The following is a 23,780-nucleotide window of genomic DNA, read 5'->3' as shown; positions in this document are numbered from 1 at the left end:
GCTATCCTCCAACACAGCCTAAGGAAGTGAGTGTCACATCTGTCTCCAGTGACAGACAAGGAAACTGAGGGTCTGCAAAAGCAAAACCCAGTTTGTCCAGGATCCCCAGCTGGTAAGTAGAAAGGCAAGGACCGAGTCTCAGGTAGGCTTCACTGAAAGTATAATCTCTCACCACCATGCTTTGTTATCAGCTCAGGGAGTCTGGGGAATGGACCCTGTAGGACGACTCTGGGGAGACAAAGGCCCAGTGACTTGATGTGGGTCCTGCTGAATTAAGACTCAAGAGCAAGGATGGGGGGGGGGCGGGATGGCAAGAGCCGTTGCCCTCCTTGTGCTAATCCTCTCTGGACACCAGTGTTAGCTCCGTGTTGACGCTGACAAATTAAGGCCCTGCTCAACACTTTTCCAAGAGTAAACAGCAAATTCCACATGCTGTTTTAATCATTTTTCTCGTCCAGGGCAGAATCCCTTAACTAAACATGTCTGTCTAGAGAGTGAGTTGTGGCTGGAACCTTTCTGACCAGACCACGCAGGTTCTCCTCCGTTTCAAAACTCCCTTTGACTAAATGTATTCCTAAGTAGTTTATTAGTCCTACCAATAGGATTGCGCTCCAAGTTTCTTTTGGAATAGCTGGTTGCTACTGTGTAGAAATGCTACCCAGTTTTGCAGGTTGATTTTTGTAAGCTGCAACTTTTGAACTCATTCGTTTGCTTTCCAAGGTTTTCTGGTGAAGTCTTTAGGGTTTTCTGCAGAGCAGCAGATACTTCTATTTTGTCCTTTTGTCCTTTTTGGTTAATAATGATTAAAATGTTAAAAGGCTGAATGAATGGGTTTATTTATTTATACTTTTGGTGGTACTGAGGGTGGAACCCAGGGCCTTGTGGACACTCAGCAAACATTCTACTTCTGAGATACACACACGACTCCTAAATAATTATACTTGAGTATTCTCAAAACAAAGAATTGAAGTATGTAAAGTGACAGCTATATTAATTAGCTCACTTTCGATCATTCTGTAATGTGTCAAAAGTATAGAATGACTCATAGATATATACACTTAATTACTATTTGTCAATTAAAAAAAAATTAACCTCCTTCCCTGAAAATGGCAATACCTCTTGCTTCTGAGGCCTAGGCTTGAAAGAAAGGTCCGTGCGGAAAGATTTGCTGTGACACCTTGTTCTGTTGCTCACAGGCATAGTAGCTTTGCCTGAATGGAGCTTGCTCTTGCTGTCTGGCAGGAGATGCACTATTACAGGTTATACCACAGAGGTTTTATCACCTTCCAAAGGGCATGAACAAAAGAGAGGGTAAGACCTAAGATTCTTTTTTTATTGGATATTATATTTACATTTCAGATTTTATCCCCTTACCCCACTTCTCCCCACCACCTAGAAACCTCCTATCCCATCCCCCTTCCTCATGCTTCTATGAGGCTGTGCCCCCACCTACCCCCTACTCCCACCTCCCCACCCTCACATTGCCCCCTACTCGGTGTTCGTCCTTCATGGGACCAAGAATCTCTTCTCCCACTTATGCCCGACAAGGCCATCCTCCCCTACATATATAGCTGGAGTCATGGGTCCCTCCCTATGTGCTCCCAGGCTGGTGGTTTAGACCCTTGGGGAGCTCTGGTTGGTTGGTATAGTTGCTCTCCTTATGGGGTCCCAGACCCTTTCTGCTCCTTTAGTCTTCTCTCTAACTTCTCCATTGGAAAACCCTTGATCATATCAGTGGTTAGCTGTGAGCATCGTCCTCTGAGTGTGTCAGTCTCTAGCAACCTCTAAGGAGACAGCTGTATCAGGTTCTTGTCAGCATGCACTTCCAGCCATCCACATCAGTGTCTAGCTTAGGTGACTGTACATGGGATTGATACCCAGGTGGGATAAGACCTGAGATTCTAACCCTCACAGAATACCTATCGTGTGCTTGGAGACATAGGGTATTTGTTCCAAAAACTAAATATTCGATACCACACATTCCCTATTTCCTATTTCTGTCTCTCTAGTACCTTACATCCTGGTTTTTGTAAGCCTGATGGTTAGGTGGTACCACCTTTGGACCCTTCCTCCTGGGATGACCAAGCTCAGGACTCTCCCTTGAAAGGACCAAGTAGAAAAGCAGAGCCTCTTTGTTAGGGAGAGATCTAACCTGATCATGTTAAGCAGAAAACATGGGAAGGGAGGCTAGATGCTGCATTAGAATTCACATCTAGGATGTCCAGGGCAACAGCTAGCCATATATGGGTTTTCACATTTATGCTAGTTAAAACTAAGTAAAACAGACAAACAAAAACCCAGCTACTCACTCACATTAGCTATACTTCAAGGGCTCAGTAGCCATGTGTGGTCAGTGGCTACCATAGAGAGCACAGATACACTTTGTACCAGAGTTCTGTTGAACAACAAAATGATAGATTTGAGAAGACATGTGAGCTTTGATAAATCCTTTAAAGTGCTAGGGGAACTGGAAGATGAGGAAGGAGCCATCTCTACCACATGCTAGAACCCTAGCTATTCTGCTCCCTCCCTGATAACTGGTTGATGTCATCTCAAAAGCTATCTGGGCCCAGAGGAACATGTTTTGGGAAACCATCCTTCAGATACTAAAATAAACAGCAGAAATAACTGTGAATGCCATGTATTTACAAGTCCCTTCCATAGCAAAGTTGTTTCCTTTCCCCAAAGAATGAAAGAAGTATAAGGTAGGAATAAGGCTATTCTTGTTGGGGACCAGAGTCCCTTGAGAGGCTCCTCCATCTTTCAACTTTTTCAAGAATGAAGCTCAGTCCATCTGTGCATTTGATTTGGCAGGTAGCCAAGGGTGGGATAGGGCTATAACTTTCTCTTCTGGTGCTGTGTCATCCCCCGGGCTTCTGGAAAGAAGTTTATTGATTAAGAGCTTGTGACCTGACCTAGAAGAGGCAAATTTAAAATTTAAGTGGGCTGGTGATCATTGCCAGGTGAGAAAAAATGTGAGCTGGGCCCATGGAAGCCTACCGAGAGGTTGTGAAAAGTGTTGGGAAGTAGTGAGCAATCAGGGCAGGCAGGCAGAAGAACACACCAGGAAGCCAAGGCCGGAATGGAATCAGAGTCACACATCTTCAGAAAGAGCACAGGTTGCGTGGGAAGATGAGAAGCACATCACCTAAGCTGGGGTGCGAATGCTGAACACCGAGGAAACTAGCTACGAGAGTGAAATCAGAGGGAGATATGTGGATGTTCCCTACCATTATTCAATAACATTCCATCACATCTATCCTGGAGGTTCCTTCTACTGACAAATATTTCCTCTACACCTTTGGAGAACAAGGTAAGGTCCCAGTAGAATCCTATGGTTGGAACTAGCCCATTCTTCAACTTAGAAGCTAGTGAAGGAATAAGGGAGAATGGAGATGGACCCATATAGTGTGGGTTTCCCAGATTCGCAGACAATATTAACTTCCTGAGCTAAAGGATGGAGAAAAAAAAATGTGGACAGCAGGTGAATGTGGCAATGGAGACCACCACCTTTAGACTCAAACCTGTGAAACATCACATGGGTAGGACAAAGGAGTAATATCAGTGGTTTTCCTTGCCATTCCTGGAGGGCCTTCATCTGCAGAAGTCTTGGCTTGATGGACCAGCACAAGATCCTGTATTGACTTCCAGGATGGTCTGCTGTGTATGGAACCGACACCCTTTATTATGAGCTCCTAAAGGGCATTGGGCACTGGAATGAGGATAAGGAGAATCCAGTACTGGATGGAATAGGCTAAGGCAGAAGGAGAGAGATCCATCCCCTCTAGGGAACACACATCCATTTTGCTGTCTTGAGAGGCCAGCTAGAAGGGTGCAGATGGCAGTTTTTCAATTAAGATTTAAGTATAGATTATCTTCTATAGGTTCATGTCTTTGAATACTTGGTTCCCAGCTAGTGGTGCTATTTTGGAAGGTTGTGGAAACTTTGGGAGGTGTGGCCTACTTGGGAAATGTTAATCAATGGGGGTATGCCTTCCAGAGTTACACAAGGGCCCTAGTTCCCCAGTATCTGTCTATCTCTGCCCCCCACCTCTCTTCTACCATGATATTATAAGCTGACCCTTCATTCCATCTCCTATCTTCCTTGCTATGATAGCCTAGGCCTCTGAAACTGTCAGCTATTTGTTTCTCTCTGGTATTTGGTCACAGTGATGACAACACTGAATAGTGTACAGCCTAGCAGCTCTGTGGAGGAAAGTTCCTTTCTGGGCATCTCCTGAGATTCCTATGAAACTCCTGGAATACGTCCAGGTTTAGACTATGAAAACTCTCAGGAGAAGCATTCTCAATGATGTGTCCTTTTGGTTGCTTGTGTTTTACAGCCCTTGGGCTCACACCCAGCACCTTGCTTTACTACCGAGCAGTTCCCACAGTCCATTCATTGCGGCTCCCATCGCCCACTCATTATGGTTTTCATCCTGGGTAATCCAGCTGCCAGGTACAGGCTACCGGATGAGTTTGAAACCCCATTCTCAGTCTCACTTAATAAAAAGTTGCCTTAAATAAGGGACAGAATCACTTTCCCATGTGTGATACTTCACACACACACACACACAGAGAGAGGGGGGGAGGAAGAGGGAGAGGGAGAGAAGAGAGAGAGGGAGGGAGAGAGGGAGAGAGGGAGAGAGAGAGAGAGAGAGAGAGAGAGAGAGAGAGAGAGAGAGAGAAAGAAAACTGTGTGGAAAGAGGAGCTACATTAAAAGGGGGAAACAGAGCCTTAACACTTATTATGGGTACTTTTGAAAGCTGACAAGGTATGCCGAGGAGTTTAATCCACTAAAGATAGCTTCCCAAATTCATTTTGAGAATCTCCAGTATTGATTATTTACAGCTTTTCTCCCTCTCCTGGCAGAGAAAAAAATGCGTGGTTTGGGTTGATCATCCCAGAGATTCAGCTTTCCATGTCAGGCAGGATAATTATCAAAAATTTGTCAGATATTTATAAACCACAAACAATCTCAGCCCTAGAAAATAATCCACAGGCTTCTCCCTCTATTTGGGGCAGGCTCAATGAGTTCACAAAGGACACAGATTTCTTCAGACACAGGAAATCCTACTTCTAACACCTCAGCATTAGGGAAGACAGAATAACAAAGGGTTTTAAGACACATGTGCTCTCTTAGGGATATTCACTGTTGACTAGAACTGTAAAGATGCTGGATTTGCCCACTTGCAGGGGAGGCATACACACACACACACACACACACACACACACACATACACACACACACACACACACACACACACACACACACACATACACACACACACACACACACACACACAGTTGAAAGAAATAGAAATGCTTTTTGAAGTGCAATCTCAGGGTTTAGGTATTCTAAACCAAAAGTATCCAAGGGGGAAATAAGAGTTGCAGTATTCAGCAACTGAGCCAAAAAGGGCTGTCTAGTGTTCCACAAATCATGCAAGAAAGAGAAGTATTTTCAGGGCAGAACAATAGAAACAAGTTCAAAGAGCTAAGATTTATAAGTTTGCTCTGTTATATGTGTGTATGTGTATGTGTGTGTGTGTGTGTGTGTGTGTGTGTGTGTGTGTGTGCCTTTGATCTCATCTGCATCTGCAGACTTGTACCAACTTGGTCCAAAGACTACAGACATTGTGTAGAAACCAAATGCCTATGGTATAGTGCAATAGGCAGTGTGGGTTTGGGTACAAGTGATTATAGGTATGAGTGGGTTTCACAAGAGGACCTGAAAGCACATGCTACTCTGCCTAAGACCCATGATTTTGGCTAGTTAACTTGATGAAAAGAACAGTCTTCTATAGCCTTATCTCTATGACAGACAAAGGTGACAGGATATGCTTACTGGGACACATTGGCAGAAGACAAGACTTCTCCAACGTGGATTGGGGCACACTAGGCTCTGATACTTTCAGATGGATTCACATTAGGCTTGGAGTATTCTTCTTCATATCTGGGACTCCTAGGAGACTCTCCCGCATGTCCTTGGACTTTTTCTTGTGACCATGCTAGAACAATTCTCAACTTGCAGGAGAGAGGTCTACTCTAATACCTAACCCTAAGCAAGGAGATAGAGTTAATGGGTAGGGGGATGGACAGTTCCAGTACAACCTCTAAGTCACCATGGTAACTTCCATGTGAGTTCCATGACCTCTCCACCATCTCACCTGTGCACTCACTACTTACCCACATCCTTCAGTTCTGCTTCCTCTAGGTGCTTTGAATCCCTACACCCCCATTACCCAACCATATCATGATTTCCTTATTGTGTCTAAAGTTATACCCATTCTTCTTCCTAAGCCTCCTTTAGTAACTCCTTGTCCACTCTTCAAGACCAGCAGCACCTTGGCCCCCACGTGTGCCTCTGCCGAGCTCCCCCAGCAAGCATAACAGATCATGGTTAGTACTTTGAACATGTCAGGTTCCATCCATGGGAGTTCTCCTCACAACATACTGACTTCCAGCAGGGTAAAGCCACCCAGAAGGGACCAGCCAAGTGCTACCAAACTGCTAGCTCAGGGCATCCTCCTAGATGTGCGAGTCCTTTAATTTCTTACAGTCTTGACTTGTGTGTTCATCAGTTACCACTGGACCCTAGAATACTGTTTTCCCTTACAGCAATTATTCTTACATCCCAAGGTGTTCACTGAAAATTTTCTGAGCAAGTTAAGTTTACTGGGTAATATGTAAAGTAAATGGGGCTAAGAGGATTGGTCCTGAATTGAGCAAGCAATGACTACACAACTCATGTTGTTCAGTGAGCTGAATGTAATGGAAAGGTCTCCCCTCATGAGGCATCTTCTCAGAGTCTCCAGTGGGTCGGAAGTGCTCCTTGACATTGCAGCTGTATCAACAGGGCATTTCTCCAGTCATATAGAAAGACTCTCCCCTTATCCTAACTATCTGCCTCTGCCCTGTGCTACACCCATGCGGAACATAGGTAGCAAGCTCAAGGTTAATCCATTAGGGTCTCCTCCTTCCAAGATTAGGGTCCTTGGAAGGAGACTGTGAAGATCTTGGTAGCCAGCTTGAGATTAAATATTAGTTACTTTTCTGTTGTGATAAAAGACCACAACTGAAGGTAAATTAATGAAGAAAGAGTTGATTTGGGCTTATGTTTTCTCAAAGAGAATCTGTAAAGGCAGAAGGTGCCCAGAGCAGGAAGTTGAGAGATTACATCCTCAACCACAGATAGGAAGCAGAGAGAATGAACTCTCAAAGCCCACCACCAGTGATGCACTTCCCCTCACAAGGCTCTACTTCCTAACAGTGCCACCAACTATAGGATCCATGTGTTCATATATATGTGAGCCCAAGGAGGTACATTTCTTATTCGAACAACCACAAGCTATGTGGGTAGATAACTCTTCTACTCTATGCATCGTAGAGCAGGGGCTTGAAAGGATGGGCACTGACCTTGATCTCTGAATTTCTTGCCTAAATTCAGAAGTGCAGGGCCCAGGACAGGGCCAAAAAAAGTATTCTATATTAGGGACTACAAAGTGTTCATCTGTGGACTCATGTCTATTCTTGTAATGACGACGTGTCTACTGTAATAGTACGTGTTGTCCACTTTGTTTTCACGTTGCCTGAAATTACTGACACAGGAAACAGGAGCTTTTCTGAGTGACCTGTCTGGCCTTGTAAAGGGCAAAGAAAATTAAGGACCCCTGGCCTTCAGCTGGGAAGGTAGAGTTAGAGAGGAGGGCCCTGCCATATTCAGCTAGCAGCAGCACTGTGGGAAGATGAAAACCCTCGCTATTTGGCCCAAGACCAGGAATCTCATATCTCACATGTCAAAGCAGCAGGATTCTGTTAGCTGCTGGGGAAGTCTGGATCCCAGTCAGTGCCTGGGTTGCCTCATCCCTGTGACAGTGTAGCCTCTGTGGTGCCAAAGATGGCATCCACATTAATTGCTCAGTGTACAACGACTCTCTGGAAGGGCAGGGAGGACTGCCAGCTTTCCAGGATTCTTATTTATTTGGTGATTTTAGAGACAATTTTTGCTAAAAGAAAACATTTCATGCTTTTTGTCCCCAGGTGGGAGTGCAGTAGAAAAAGAGCTGAAGGGTTGATTGCTTTTTCCTGGAAGGAGGTCAGCTTAAGTGACTCAAGGGTCTAGAGAAGTGAACCATCTTGTCAGAAACCATGTGCAAAACAAAGACTTCAGAGTCTCAAACTTGTGCCTGATGTGAATCCAGAGCCCAGAATATGCCTACAGATAACTTGTAGGTATAGATCGAAAATCAGTTGCTAGGTCCTCTTTCTTGGACCATTGTGGGCTTGTGACTACAACTGATACAGCCGAAATGATAGTGTGGCTCCTGAGGTCAAGTTTTAAAGCTCACAATACTTCCTCCTTGCTGGCCTTAGTCATTCCCATGCTGGAGTCCAGGATTCCATGTGGAATCTCAACTTTCAGAGGCACTGCAGAGAACTTTGCACTTTCTCCACTGCATAGAACACATGAAAGACGAAGGAGCTTTGCTTGATGGTTCTAGAGGTGCCCAGCAAAGCTCATCCCACAGACCTGAGCATGAAGAAGCCCTCTCAAAGCGTACCGTGTAGTCCAAGCCAACCAAGTTAACTTGTGCCAGTCACAACATGAAGAAGGATTCCTTCCATGCTCTTTGTGAATGGTTGACACAGAGAGCCCAAGAACAATGAATGTGAACAGGATTCACTAGGTTTAGGGAGTTTATTTCATAGCAACAAATAAAAATAAAGAAGATGGCAGTAAGAATGTTTTGAGGCAGTAACATGCCTGGTCTAGACTTTGGCTGGAGTTTTCTTGTTCTGAGGCCACTTTCTTAGATATATCTACACACACACACACACACACACACACACACACACACACACTCATACCCAAAAATAAACAAACAACCCCCCAAAAACCTCTCCAAATGGGAACAGGTGAAGAAAAGCCCTTAGAGCCACCGTGTCTTAGACAATGATATAGGACAATGGTGTGAACTACAAAATCAGAGGAAGGCACAAGCTATAGTTGATCACCTATTAACAGCTTGGCACTAAGTGTCATTCACTGGGTTAATCTGATAACTGAGCAAATACTCTGTCCCTACTATGTGCCAAGAAGGGGTGTGAAAATGAAGCCAGGTACTAAACAAAGACCCTATTCTTATAGGGCTTATGTCCCCATAGGGAAGCTATCAGGCAATGAAATAACCAGATAATGCAACAGATTACGTGGAAGAAAATAAAGCATAGTAAAGGGGAACACTATGACACATGGGTCACCTAGTTGCAGAGTTGCTTCACTTTTTCCTTGAATGTCCCTGTGCGAGCATAGGGAGGATCAGGTTACTTAGGAGAAAATGTGACTTGAGAGTTCACTTTTGGGCACTAAAACAAAAGAAGACACTAGACAGATGTTAGCAGCCAGTCTTTTAGAGACAGCACATTTGGAGATGGTCTGTTATCAGGTAGGTGGGTAGGCAGGAATGGAGCGTCTGGGGGCATTTTTGCTGTCTGCCTACCTCTGTTCTTCAAGTCCTGCAGGCAAAAGCACAAGAGGGGCTACTTACACAGAGCACGTGGAGGACCACCGCTCCTTGTCGTCGGTCTTCATTGGAGAAGATGTCCCTGGGGAATTCATGCAGGGCTAGAACAGAGAGAGAACCAGCTCAGTACAGATGACCTTTTCAGTACAGCTGATCTAGGACAGTGCCACTAACCCTCACTCCTACCGATTCTGGGTCTATGAACTTGTATAAGAAGAAAACAAACCAAACTAAAAGACTTCAAGCTCATGAGCCTCTAACTAGAACTTGGCATTTCCTTCAAACAAGAAGTGACAAACTATGGTAGTGTGAGCATGACCTCAGCCCCAGCTGCCAATGCAAATTTTCATCTAGAGTTGTGCCTTGGTGTCCATGAGAGATTGAATCTGGGATCCCTAGGACATCATATTGGCATGCTTGGGTCTCTTCTGGAAAATGGCATGGTATTTGCATATCACGACCCATAACTTTTCCTACAATGTAAATGGCATGTAAATAGTTATCATGCTGTATTGTTTAGGGAATGATAAAGTCTGCACACAGGAACAATTAAAAATATTTCAGCAGTAGTTGGTTGATCTGTGGTACAGAATACATGGATATGGAGAGTGTTCTAGCCCACTCCACTCTATTGATGCAGCTCTGCCACATGACTTTAGTGCTATGGTAGTTTGTAGGACATCACTTGTGATCTTAAGTTTAAATATGGAACTGAATATGGTGGCACACACTTTGAAGCATCTTGGAGAATTCAGCAGATCTCTTGAGAAGGTTAGCCTGATCTACATAGTGAGTTCTAGGCCACTTAGGGCTACATAAGTCACACTTACATAAACAATACAAAATAAAACAATAACAAAAAAGCAAAAGTTAAATGAGGAAGCACGGAGCTAGTATTACAAACTTGTTTTCTAATATTCGAATATATTCTTATTCAATATGACCAGTTTTTATTTGTAATCTTACACACTTTGTCATATGCAGTGAAAAGGGCTTTTCTGAGCAGGGCAATCAGGCTTCACCTCCTAGGCTGGTGAAGAGGCTACCCCAAGCTTCCATTTACTGTCTCACTTCCCTCTCACATTCCTACTGGCTTGGGGCACTCCACCACCTCCATCCTGCTCTGGAGCTGTGCTCTTCTTTCTGACCTGACCTACATTTGCCATGAGACTGTGTAATTCAGGAAGCTGCAGACACCCTGCCTGCCCTTATCCAGCCTTTGGCAGATATCACCAGCTAATGAAAGCATCTCCCTTGGAGTTTGGTGAGGTCTCCTACTGTTTCTCTAGTGGGCAGTCAAGGTAATCATCACCAGAGGGCAGGGACTGTATACCAGGTATCATCAACATAGGCTTGCCACTCATCTTGTTTCGAGTTCTCTCCAAAGAAGAGTTAAAGACAAGGATTTAGGGTTGTGTAGTTTATCCGGGATATGGCTGCGGTGTACACAGTGAGTAAAGAAGGTGATGAGGCCAGGGAGGTAGGATAATCTAAGATGACTATGGTAGATGCCAGGGCCCAGTCTTGCAGGGAAACCCTCAGGATCTCAGGATCGTGGCTCACTAGCTAGGGGATTTGTCCTAGATGCAAGCCACTGGCCACTTCTTATAAATATGTAGTTTTCTGTTTCCAAGATAGCACCACAGCAAGACAGCCTGTGGGCATGGGTCTGAAGTATATTTGAGCCAGAGAGTATATCTGTGCACATCTGTATAGAGAGTAAAGCTCACCTTTTAAAGTACAGTAAGGAGAAGAGTTAAAAGTACTGATTATGTATTTGAAATCTGTCCATTCTCTCATTATCTTCCTTATAGTATCTATATAGATAAGAGATATCAATTAACTTGGATGAATCAATCATTTCATGATGTACATCCAGCCCCCCACTGGCAGTGGTGCAAAAGCTTCACACATTCAGTAGAAACTATTCTCTGAATTTTGAGTGTTAGTTAGGTCCAGAGCTATCAATATGTGGTAAAGGACTCTCCAGGAGGCCTAACCACAGGGGAATGTCAGTGTTCTGAGCATGTTTGAAGTAGGCTGGGTCAGGTTGGGACTGTGGCAAGCTAAGTATACTAGATATACAACCAAAGATGGGTTACTGGATCATAACCTCATTGTATGTTAAGGTGTGTGTGTGTGTGTGTGTGTGTGTATGTGTGTAGAAAAGATAAAGGTACTTTTGAGCTTAAACACATATAATTAACTTAATACATATGATAAACAAACGCATAACTTTTACATTTGTGTATGTCAATGATATTGCAGTGAAGTTGGTTTTTGTTTTGTTTTACTAGGTTTGTCTATAAGTTGCTAGTAAGTCACAATTACCACTGTAGCCTATCCTTAGGATGATGAATTGGGAGGTTAGGAATGACAAGAATGTCTTGGGCACTTCAAGTATGTTTCTTTAAGGACACCCTTTTAAACATACCACACTGAAGTCTCCTGATTAATGACAAGCAACAGGGAGCTTGGTAGACCACAGAGAAGCTACAATGCAGAAACTACAATGTAGAAATGTCAATGAGAGGATAAAAGTCCACAAAATAAGCTGAAAGTTGATACCAAACCCTGGGCTCTGCAATGCTGCCAACTATTTTATCAAACCATCTCAAGCCAGCACCTTCCCTTTATCAGCCCAGTATCTCTGGTTTGCAGTACCTTTGTTGGTTTGAATATCATGGAGGGAGCTCTCCAGGACTCCTAGGAGGAAACCATTTGCTTTGATGCCTCTTTGTCAATGACAGTGTCTGCATGGAGGATTGCTGATGCCATCCTCAGTTCTGACCTTTGACCTTCATTTTTGAGCTTTCCCAAGGTGGAGGGAGTTGAGCCTCAATAATTACCCTCTAGTTTCCTTTTTCCTTATCCCCTAAAATTATAATAACCGTGAGTCACAAACTATGAAAGAAGTTTCTTTACTCCCACTATCCAAACTCAGGAGATTGGGAAGAGAAAAGGGAGAGGCAAAGCTCTTCAAAGATGTCTTGTCCCATGTCTTTTGGCATAGTGACTGGCTATCATGTTTTCTGCTTGCCCAGACCTGGGGCTCCAGTTTTGGGCTCTGAAGAGTTGACAATCGCCGTTCATACCACTGCAGCTTCTCCTATTGCTTCAGTTTTCTTCCTTAGACTTATTTTGCTTTGTATAAAGTCTTTGGCAGCGGGGGTTTGTGTTAGGTTAGCTAGGGATAAATCCAGATGAGCCAAGACCATGGCTCTGGGGACAGGAGGGAGGACCAAAGGCATGAGAGGATGATGGTAGTGCACATCTATAATCACTGGCCTCATCTCGCCATAATCCCATCATCCCTTTTAATTCCCACAAAAGCCACTAATTGCATTCCGTACATAAGAAAGTTAAGGAACAAAAACATCGGGTTGCATATGTGGAGACTCACAGCTGTAATTCTTCAGGTTAGGGTCATACCCCAGTTAATTTAGAGCCAAAATATCCCAAAGGGCTGTCTTCTCCATGTCTGACACTTAGGGTATTACCCCGTGCTCTCTTTCTTCTCACAACTTCCTCCTTCATCAGGTCTGAGCTGATGTAAATTCTGTTGTTATATCAGTAGAGGGTAACATGAGGCTTGATTCTCCATCGACTTTTCTATCCTCAGTGTCACTGACACAAGATGTTTCATCACTGGCTAGTTGGGTTTAAGGGTCACAACTTATGGGTCCTCTAACTCTCAGATTGATAGGATGTCAAGTCAACTTACTGTTTACAACAGCTTTCAGAGAAGAGTAAAAAAGCCAGTTGATTACCCTGAGAAGCAACCAAAAGAATCACATGTGGGAGCTGTTGAGTAAGACTCCCAACTCACTGGAGACTAGAGACATACAGAGGTGGTGAAGGTCATTTTGTCATAAATGTGTGGCAACCATCTATTTCCTTAACTCTCTGCCCAGCATAAATAATAAGGATTTAATCAAGAACAGGTTTAGGGCAGCATTTGGAGGGGGTTAGGGTTGCATAGAAGACACCATGGGAAAGGAAGAAGTAGGTGTGAGTTTGCATCTGTCATGTGTCCACGCCAGCATCAGCTTGTCCATAGTACCTTCATTTCCACATGGATGTGGTAAAAGAGCAGAGTGGGACAGCTTCATCAAAGGCTCCATGTCATTAAGATAGAACTTTGGTTTTTGAATACTTAGCATTTTGATTTTAAGTCTCCTTGAAAGTCATCAAATAGCTACTGGTGAGTAAATGTTCAGTGAAAATAAGTATGTCAGAGTGCTTTGCTTTGGACACTGGAAGAGTATACTAGTGGTCTCTATGCATAGCCAACAACACATGGATCTGCCTGAAAATCCTGGGCAAAGCCAGGCTGGAGACTATATCCTGAGTGGAGTAGGACCCAAAGACATGATTACACATCAGCAAAGTTCTGAAGGGAAACCCAGGTCCTGGACACACATGATAGAACTGAGATGTAAATGCAGAAATGAGTTCACTGTTTCATTTCTTTCACATGCAGAGGTCTTCCACCTTCTCTACTAGGAATTGGTATCATGGTAGTATACTGAGCCTCATCTCTGATCTATTACCAGTTGTGAGCTTCTAGCTCTTGGTTAAAGATGTCTTTCCTTTTAGAACACCTAATTGGTCATGAGAAAAATGTATAAAAATTCTCGGTGAAGCAGTGGCTGACATAATTCCATTACAACACACACCAGAGTCTGGGAGCAGAGCAACTTGGTAGTGGTAGAGTTTCCTTGATAAAATGATGTGATTTTCCCATGGTGAGATGAAGTAGGGGTGTGATTTGGAAAAGGCTGGGGAATGCAGAGGTGACTCAATCAAATGCTTTCAAAATAACTTGTTTCAAGATCAACCATAAGAAAATCTTTTTTTTGATAGTAGTAATGTAAAAACAACCAGGTTAGATATTCTCCCAGGATGCTTTACCTGATATCAATCACACACATGATCACATGCTGACTATAGCCTGTGTTGATTTGAATAGGAATGGCCTCCGGAGACTCATGTGTTTGAATGCTTGCCCCATGAAGTGTGGCACTATTAGGAAGTGTGGCCTTGTTGGAATAGGTGTATCTTTGGTAGAGGAAGGGCATCTCGATGGAGAGAGATTTGAGGTCTCGTATGTTCAAGGTATGCCCAGTGTGGCTCATTGTCTCTTCCTGCTGCCTACAGATCCAGATATAGAACTCTCAGCTACATCTCTAGCACCATGTCTGCCTGTAAGCCACCATGGCTCTCACCATGATGATAACAGACTAAACGTCTGAACTGTAAGCCAGTTAAATGTTTTCCTTTATAAGAGTTGTTGTGGCCATGGTGTTTTTTTTCACAGCAATAGAAATTCTAAGACATAGCTCTTCTCTGTAAACACACTTTGGGCTAATAATGACATTATTATGGTGGTCTCAAGATTACTCTTCTATCTCTTACAAAAAATGAGACCTTGCATTCTACCATTTCGTCTACCAACTTGTTCACAGATCAAGTAGAACATGCTTGAGTTACCATCTGTGGAGTCAAAGGGGCCAGAGACTCAGAGGTTGTTCACTGCTTAGTATGATCCCGAGGCACTGCTTACTCAATACTCTTGACTAATCTTGTACTGGTCAAGGTAATCATTTTTCAGGGTTAAAAAGAAAGCCTTAGTCAGAGTCACAGATGATAAATATAAACGCCATCTACATATTGGTTTCACTCTTCCCAGGGCCTGCTGCAGTTTGTGACAAAAGAATACCACAGGCTACAAGGCTCAAATGAGAGATGTTTGCTTCTCCCAGCTCTGGAGGATGGGCTCCTGGTATGGAGGAGTTAATTGGTCAATTGCTCATAAGGGCATCTTCCCAGAATACAGCAATTCACCTTCTGACTGTATGTTTGCACACCAGATTGGAGTAAGCATGGGTCTCTGCTTAGGTACATATTTATCTACACATGCTAGAAACTGACTCTATTGAACTAGATCCCACTCGTTGGTTTTAGGATCGGAATTGTTATGAAGCTGAGCCTGGCTTTGAACATACCATGCAGTCAGAGTTGGCCTTAACTTGTTAATTCTCCTCCTTTAGCTTTCCTTGTAAGATTACAAACATGAACCACCATGTCAGCCTCTTTCCCTCTTCATACGGGCCACCAATCTCATCTTGAATATTCTATCTTATGACTCATCTCATCTTAATTATCTTCCAAAAGCTTCACCTGTGAACGCCACCACACTGGTAGAACCTTTAATATATAGATGTGGGAGGGGGACACAAACATGTGACATATAGTCTATGGCTTATCACGAAGCTCTTTTGTATAAGAACTAGAAAAACAGAATTTTCAATGTATCCATAAGGATACAAAGGTATAGACACATAGAGCCAGATATTTATATATACATATTGGCTTTGACCCACACTAGTAAAGCATGGAGGACAGGAGACAGAAGGGAGAATCTTTGACTGAGCTTAAAGTCAAATTAAAGTGCCATTGAAACTTTCCTTTTGACTCCAGTACAGAGCAGTCCACAGACTAGGACTTCTTACATAGTCATCTAGAGTTCAACAAGCTTTTAAACATTTGATTCCACCATGCCAGAAGCTGCTTGGACTCATTTGCAAATGGCAGTGTCAGATATCCCTGGCTGCACACACTGAACAAGGAAAAATGATTGTCACCAGAGGCCCATCATTTTGTTTTATTTTACGGGAGGGAGGGCAATCCCCAACACTATCCTTTGTCTCGGTTTGCCTACTGACTAGTAGAATGGTGGCCTCTAAGAGATCTCTATATAGCTCCCTCTGGTCCTAGCACATAGTATGATATAGAGATTAATGCAGATGCCTAGTGTCAGTGAAGCAGATGAAGAACTCTGAAAAGAGAAGCTGTTGGTCATGGTGTAGGGAGAGAGTAGGTTAGCTTTGCCTCACTGGCCAAATGATTCAGGGAAGAGTGGACAACAGCAGCTAAGCACCTTCCACAGACACAAGGCAAACTCTCCATGTGGACAATGCTCTGGAGCCTTGCACATACGAGTGTGGGAAATGGTGTTTACAGAATAGCTAGAGTTTTCCACAAGGAGCACAGTGCTACACTCCGCTGGAAGGCTCTGCCGGTAGTCCCTAGCCTCAGTTCCCTCATTTGTAAATAGAAGACCAGACAGTGTAGACACTCCAGGACCCTACCCCCTACTAGACATCACATGATGGTGCGTTTCTCATGCCAAATGCCGAAGAACAGAGACCATTTCTTGTGCATAGAGGTATGATACTCATTGCCTGACAACATGACAGAGAGCTATAGTTTTCATAAGCATCCACAGAATGGAATGGAGACCAGGGTTCAATCCCATCCATGCTTCATAGAGCCAGCTCCCCTTCATTAGTAGGAGGGCACATCAGCATCATCTTTGTGTAATTTCTGTGCTGAGTTTAAGCAATGTATGTGAAATACCTACCATCAAACTTGCTGGGTCTATTTAGCCTATTCGTAATACAATGATAACACAAGTTGCTGGTGTGGCATGAGGCAGAGGGTGTAGTCATCTTTGGCCTTGGTATGGAAATCCACCTATTACTAGCTCCAGCTTGCCTTTCAAGCTTGCTCATCCTTGTTTCCAAGGATGGAAGTTGGTCCATGAGAGGTGTGCATATGTTTCCTGTGTTCTAGTTGTGGGGACCCCATGGCCCATGTGTCATGCAGGTTTAGCTTCACCCAGCTGAGAGCTTCCCCCTACATAGCTTCTGACTATTTCAGCTCCTCTCTTTTTTCCTTGCAATTTTCCTTCCAGTATATCCTGCCAGTCCGGGGACCAGCAACAGCATCAATGCTGTTCCCATGGAAACTACAGGGACCCGAATGGAGTGGATCCCTCTTTCCATGGCAACAGCAATCAGTGTCCTTCTGTCTGTCTCCTGGCCACATTCATTCTCAGGCCTAAGAGTGATACATCTAAATGGAGGAGTACAAAGGGATAGAAAGGATTTTGTTTTGTTTGAAAGAAAAAAAAATCAGTTTGGACACGATCGCCATCTTTAGACAACCTGGTCATATTTTGATCAAGAAATAGCCTAGGATAGACATGGACCTCCCAGGTTAAATTTGAATCAAACGTTTAATTAAGAGCTTGTTGTACTCTAGAAGGGGGAGAAGAGACTCATATATACACTCGCCTGCAAGCCACTTGGTATGTTCTAGTGATGTAGCTTTGGTGAATTGTCACCTATGATCAGATGGGGCTTTTGGTGATGCCTAAGTGAAATTCATGTTCCTGTAGTAACCACATTAACTTCATTCGCTCATCAAGCTTGATTAAGACACAACTGTTTATTTGGTCTGTTGCCATCTCTTTCTGGGCAGATAGGTAGAAATAGACTTTCTAGGCAGTCCCACAAAATGGAAGATCCTTTTATCATGTCTGGGCAAATAGAATCATGGCTTCTGCACTCATCCAAATACCAGACTCTTGTAAACAGTCTTCTCATGATGAAACACTCAGTGCTAATTCATTGATTACCCACCAAAGTGAGGTCCGAACACTGCCCGACTCTTTCATGCAGCGGTGGGTGACTACACTATTGGCTCAGACACTTTTGTCTGTCTTAATGATTGTCCTTCCTTAACCCAGTAAAACCTACGACTCCCACTTTTCCTGAATGGAACATTCTGGATTCTGCCAGGTGTGGTATTTACTTGGCATTGCACAAAGCCTTGTCTGACTCTTTCTGTAGCCCCATTGTGCCATGGCAGCATCTATTAAATGATTTTTTAGCCACATTGTATTTCTTGCTTATGAATGTATACCTTCACTTCAGGGACACTGTGAGCTTTCCTGAGGACAGGAACCCTGCCATTTCTCACTCTATTGCCAACACCCACCAGGCAAGGATCCATAGAAATGAACTAAATGTCAAGTGGATGTACGTGTGAATAAACAGGGCCCTTTCCCAGGAGGTGGCTTTTGTATAAACACAGGACAGAATTACTAACTGGGAAATGTTGTTGGAAGGGACATTTCAGTAAAACTCTCAACAACTCCATCCCATCCCCACTGCCCATTAGAACTGTTCATAAATATCCCTTTTCTTTCTGTTCCAGAGACTTGGAAGGGGGCCTTTCTACAATCCCTTCAAGGGTGGGCGTGACCAGGAAACTAGTCTGGCTGGTGAAATAGGAGCACAGTTCCAGTTGTATGTGGTGTTGAAAGTCAGTGCTCAGCTCACTAGCTTGCATTGTCTTGGTGATCTTGAAAGCACAGCAGGATGAATCTTCTATTCAGCTGGACCTGCTTGTGACATTTAAGAGTCCCCATTCCCCTCATGCACACATTTTGTCTAAGCAGCATGCATAAAAGTAACAACTTGCTTTTCATCCTTGCAGAAGTTTTGGAGCTCCTCATTACCGAGAATATCCTAACCTGTTGTGAGTAGCTCGAAGTTAATAAGGCACTTTTTTTTTTTTCTAGGTAAGATCTTGGCTGGCAGAAAAATTTGGCTGTTTTCTTGTCTCCTTTACTGGACTGGGGAAAGTGGTTAGATTATAGAATATTTATTCTTCTTAGTCTCCCTAGTGCTTAGCAGATTCACTTTAGAAATCAACACAGTTCTCATAAACAAGGGTTCCCGAACAAAATAACTCATGAGAGAACCTGTGTGAAAGGACCTGCAGTCTGAACATTCTTTATTTGAAATGCTAAGGAGCCACAAAGCCACAAATTAGGACTTCAGAATAGTCACCTACGTATAATGAGATACCTTGATGTTAGAACCCGAATCAGAACACAAAATCCACTTACTGTTTTATAAGCATCTTATATATCATGGAACAATTTTTTTTTGAGGGAGTTCATTTGGCTTATTTATTTGCAGTGGACTTTTGTATAATTTTATAGGAACAGCACTTTGTGCAGACTTTGTCGGTGCAACTTGCTTGCTAAGAGTCCCATTGGGAGTCATGGAACAAGTTTTATAAAGTATTTTAAATGGGTGTGTGAAAACCAAAGTTCATAGTGGGAAAATTTCCACGTCATGTTATTGCTTAAAAGCTTTCAGATTTGGTGCTTGGATTATATGTGTTCCGCCTGTCTATACACAAATGCATTTTCTGACTGTTTAGACTCTGTGGGTGTATTAGAGACATTTTGATGTATTTTTTGTGTATATAGGTGGGAGGTGTATGTGTGTGTGCGTACTTATATGCATGTGGAGCCCAGAGAATAACTTTGAGTGTTATTTCTCAGAGACCAGCTACATTATTTTGTTTGTTTGTTTGTTTGTTTGGTTGGTTGGTTGGCTGGCTGGTTTGTCTTGAGACTGAGTCTCTTGCTGACATGAAATTTGCCAGGAAAGCTAGGCTGATTAGACAGCGAGGCCCAGGGATCACCTGCTTCTGTCTCTTCAAAGCTGGGTTTCATATACACACTACTATACTCAGATTTTTTTATGTGGGTTTTGGGGAATCTAGCTAAAGTCCTTGTGTTTGCAGGGCTTTTCACTGAATGAAAACCTTTCATTATGACTCTAGTTTCTTATTCTCAGGTTAAGCAGGCTCTAGGAATGAGCACAGGAGGGAAAGACTCCAGCAAAGCATGATACTGGATACCTAGGGGCCAAAGTTTATTCTAAGATCTTTGGAATTTGTGTTTGGTTCTAAGGACCAGGACTTAATTGCTTTTTATTAAGACACTGTTACCATGTAAATGTGTATCAAGTTAGCATTCTAAGGAAACCTAGTTTCAAAGAAGCAAAGGATTCAAGGTCTTCATCATTGGTGCTGGGTGGAGACATGGTCAAGTTGAGAAAAAATGTGTGCTTAAGTCTTGAATTCAGCCTGGTAAGTGCAGTGCCCTGAATTTAAGGACCAAACTAACCTTCAAACATCCATATCAAACAGATTATATTGATGTATCTATCTACCTTGATCTATCTAGTCCTCATCCTCAAATCACATCACTAGCTGTGGTCTGGGAAACCTTCGTTGGTCTTTTTTTTTTTTTTTTTTTTTTCTTCATGGTGCTGAAGCTGACTTAACACTCATTACAATTTGGTTTCCACTTTAGAGTTCTTCTCATGTACACATTGGCAGGAGATTTTAAATAACTGTCCCACAAGCTTTTCTCTTGGAAAGGAACAAACATTCTTTGGAACTGAAGAACCTTGATCATTCATTACATAGATATTTGGCCTGGCAGAGCAATGAAATATAATTTGATGAACAAGAAACATATTTTTAAATAATAATATAAAAAACCATGGCATTAGTGCTGCCTGTATCTCTGAACCAGCGGCTACTGCAGAAAATATTGTGATCTCATGAGTAATGCACTGTTAGAAGACCACAAACATGGTAGCAGAAAGGAGGTGACAGCTTGCATCTCATTGATTATGAGGGACTGTCAAGCTTGTGTCCATAAAGAATTCTCATTAAAGAAAATAAAATATTAAAGGGAAATATGGCTGTAAAATTCAGAACTGTGTGTCTTTCTTGGACTTCTTTGTTCCTTAAGAGATTCTTTGGTGCCAACGTCAAAGACAATGTTTAAATGGATGACCCAGAGCCCAGTCTGAGTTCTGTGTCCTTGCTGTTCTTACATTTGCTTGATGATCTAGAGACACTCAGACCAAGAAGTTGATGTACCCATAAACCTGCCTAATGATTCTTTATAAAGGTCCACTATGGTTAGAAAGTGCCCAGTCCCTCACTACTGTTGGAAAGGAGAAAGTTGATTTCTTTTTTTTTTTTAAAGAAAAGCATGCTTAAAATAGTTCTTTTAGAATGTAATACCACTCTGCAGGAATCCACATTTAACATTTCCCCTCTTTAAGCATTTGATTTATAAAAGATGAAGTGCGCATGTTAAGTGACTGGAGGTTTCAAAACCAGTGACATTTTTAAATGTTAAATCGCCAAATCTCAGAGCTAAGAGTAACCTTTAGTGTTCTATCGGTCTACAGACGGGAAAGTAAGAACCAAAAAATTTGGTGAGAAGCATAAAGGTTTCTCTCTGTCTCCTTTCAAAGCCTGCTCTTTCTGTTTCTCCATGCTATTTCAGGGATAGAAAACAAAGCTCGGCTATTACTATCAATTGACTAGCAGTGACTGCTGAGCATGTGTGATAGATCCAGTCAATTTACACTATCTTCTGTGGTTATGAGAATGGAAATGAGGACACGTATGCTATTTTACACTGAGGATGTGTAGACAGAGTCCTAAACTGCAGGGATGATTGGCATTAGTCCTGATAACAGTGACTCCTGGCACTTCTTTGGTTCTGCAGTTTTAGAAAGGACAGTCTACTTAATAGGAGAGAAAAGCTGAAAGGTGTTTTGATGTGATTCCTAGAAATACCAAGTATATTCAAGTATATGGAATATGTTATTGCTACCCATAAATAGTTGCTTGAAATTTATGACAATAAATGTCTAGAAAACTTACATTCCATTAGAGAAAGACAATAATCAGTGAATTAAGTTGTATTTACACCTTAATTTTGTACTTGGCATCCTATGACTTGGCATCCTTCATGGTAACATTTAGTTGCTACCCACAGGAGGTCATCTTCCCCCTTCTATCAACTATTACATATCTCTTGACCACTTGCGCACACTTGTGGATGAAAACACTCAAGAATCTACTACTCAAATGTGGGATTCCTCTTAGAATAGATTTGAATTCAAGCACTTTTTTCTCTCTTAGATAAGTAAGTTTCTGTGTTCAAAGTCTACATTTCAAATACCATAGGTCTACTTGTTAGAAAACACCTGTCAATCAATATAATTGAATACTAAGAGAAGATAGTAATTAACCGAACTACCAAGAGTAGGAACCAATGACAAAAGAAATGCTTTGGGAAGGCCATGTCTAGTCACAGCATGGGGTAGACAAGATCAAAAGAGGAGGGTTTAGAATCTACTTGATGTGTGGCTAGTATGTTTTGGTTATATGTGCATCTTCAGAGGTGATGTATTGAGGAGACTTTGGGTTCTGTTATCTTCTCTCAAAGAGTGAAGAATTTTGTTCTAACAGGAAGGTGGATGAGTAGAGGTCTGGCTCTTCTGGTAGTTTTTGGATTATAGGCTTTGGTAAAATCTCTAGAGGGTCATATCTAGTTTTAGTATAGATGCTTTTCTAACAAGTCTGTTCCAATCATGCTCTTGAGTCATTGTGAGATTCTGAAGGAAAGTTTAAGCTATTAAGAGACTTCAGTTTGAGAACTTACTACTTTTGTCTGCCCAGGCTATTAGTCTTTCAAATGCTGCTTCTTTCCACTTCCCCTGGCTGCTTGAAACTTCTATAAGATGCTTGGAAATTCCCTGGCAGTTCAGGGGTCCATGTATAAGGACTGGAGAATATGCTTATTCTAGAACTCTGTTTTGTGACTTTTCTGACATTTTCTGACATTTCCCTGAACTGACAACAGTCGTGGGAGCTCCAAACTATAATTTCCGGTGTTTTGACTCAGTTAAGATGACTGCTCTCTGCTTGAGTTTGGTACCTCACAGACCAGACATAGTGGGGGAACCTCCAAAGGGGAAAGGCCAACTGATACTCCAACCAGACACAACTTCCTGCTTTCAGGTTTCCTATTCCTGCTTTTTAAAAATTTACCATCAAGACCATTTAAACAATGATCATTTCAGCAAGTGTTCATAATGGCGTCTAACAGGAGTTGATCTGCTATTATCCATGTACCATGACTGCAAATCAAAGGCCCAGATTCTATTCTTCATCTTTACATGCTGCAAATCAATTTACAATAAAACAAATATACCTAAGGCTCCGAATGTACTTAATGTGGCTAATAAAACTCTGTTATTAGCCACAATAAGTCATCTGTGAAACTAATGCTGCTTGGAGTAACTCTATGACTCAATACTAAGTAAGGCTGTAGAGGCATAGGGGAAGTGATGTTGATGTGAGGCTGCCAAGATGGGATTGGAGGCATGGGCGATAATCTAGTTTCATACTGCATTATATGGCTAAACTTACGACTAGACAGAAGCAACACTTGGTTTGGAGGTTGGGGTGGGGTCCTACAGGAAGAGACACTGCAGCTCTCCAAAGCTTTTGGCTATAAATATTTCAAGGTCAAGCCACCCCAAGAAGCATCTGTGGAAATTCTGATGTCTTTGACAGGCAATGCCCCAAGGCTTTAGATACAAGATCATATGTTCAAAGGCAAAACAGTATTGGCTACCATCTATAGCTAAGGAAACAGAGTTGAGCTCTTTTGGAATCTGGAGGCTGTCTTCCATGTTTCCTGTAAGTGTCATATTTTGATGTCC

The 23,780-nt window shown here is 42.5% G+C and overlaps 1 protein-coding gene across 2 annotated transcripts in view; it reads right to left on the bottom strand.

The window, feature by feature from the left end:
- Window positions 1-23,780, bottom strand: part of Slc24a3 (solute carrier family 24 member 3) — a 452,844-nt gene that overhangs the window by 179,065 nt on the left and 249,999 nt on the right. For both annotated transcript variants that reach the window (XM_034495053.2, XM_076929900.1), the window contains exon 3: window positions 9,553-9,629. In XM_034495053.2, coding sequence (XP_034350944.1) covers window positions 9,553-9,629 — 77 coding nt within the window. The remainder of the gene's footprint in view (window positions 1-9,552; window positions 9,630-23,780) is intronic.

This window comes from Arvicanthis niloticus, chromosome 2 (genome assembly GCF_011762505.2).
Source record: "Arvicanthis niloticus isolate mArvNil1 chromosome 2, mArvNil1.pat.X, whole genome shotgun sequence".
Classification (NCBI taxonomy): domain Eukaryota; kingdom Metazoa; phylum Chordata; class Mammalia; order Rodentia; family Muridae; genus Arvicanthis; species Arvicanthis niloticus.
The sequence above is the reverse complement of the archived record's forward strand: the minus strand, read 5'-3'. Positions and strand labels throughout refer to the sequence as shown.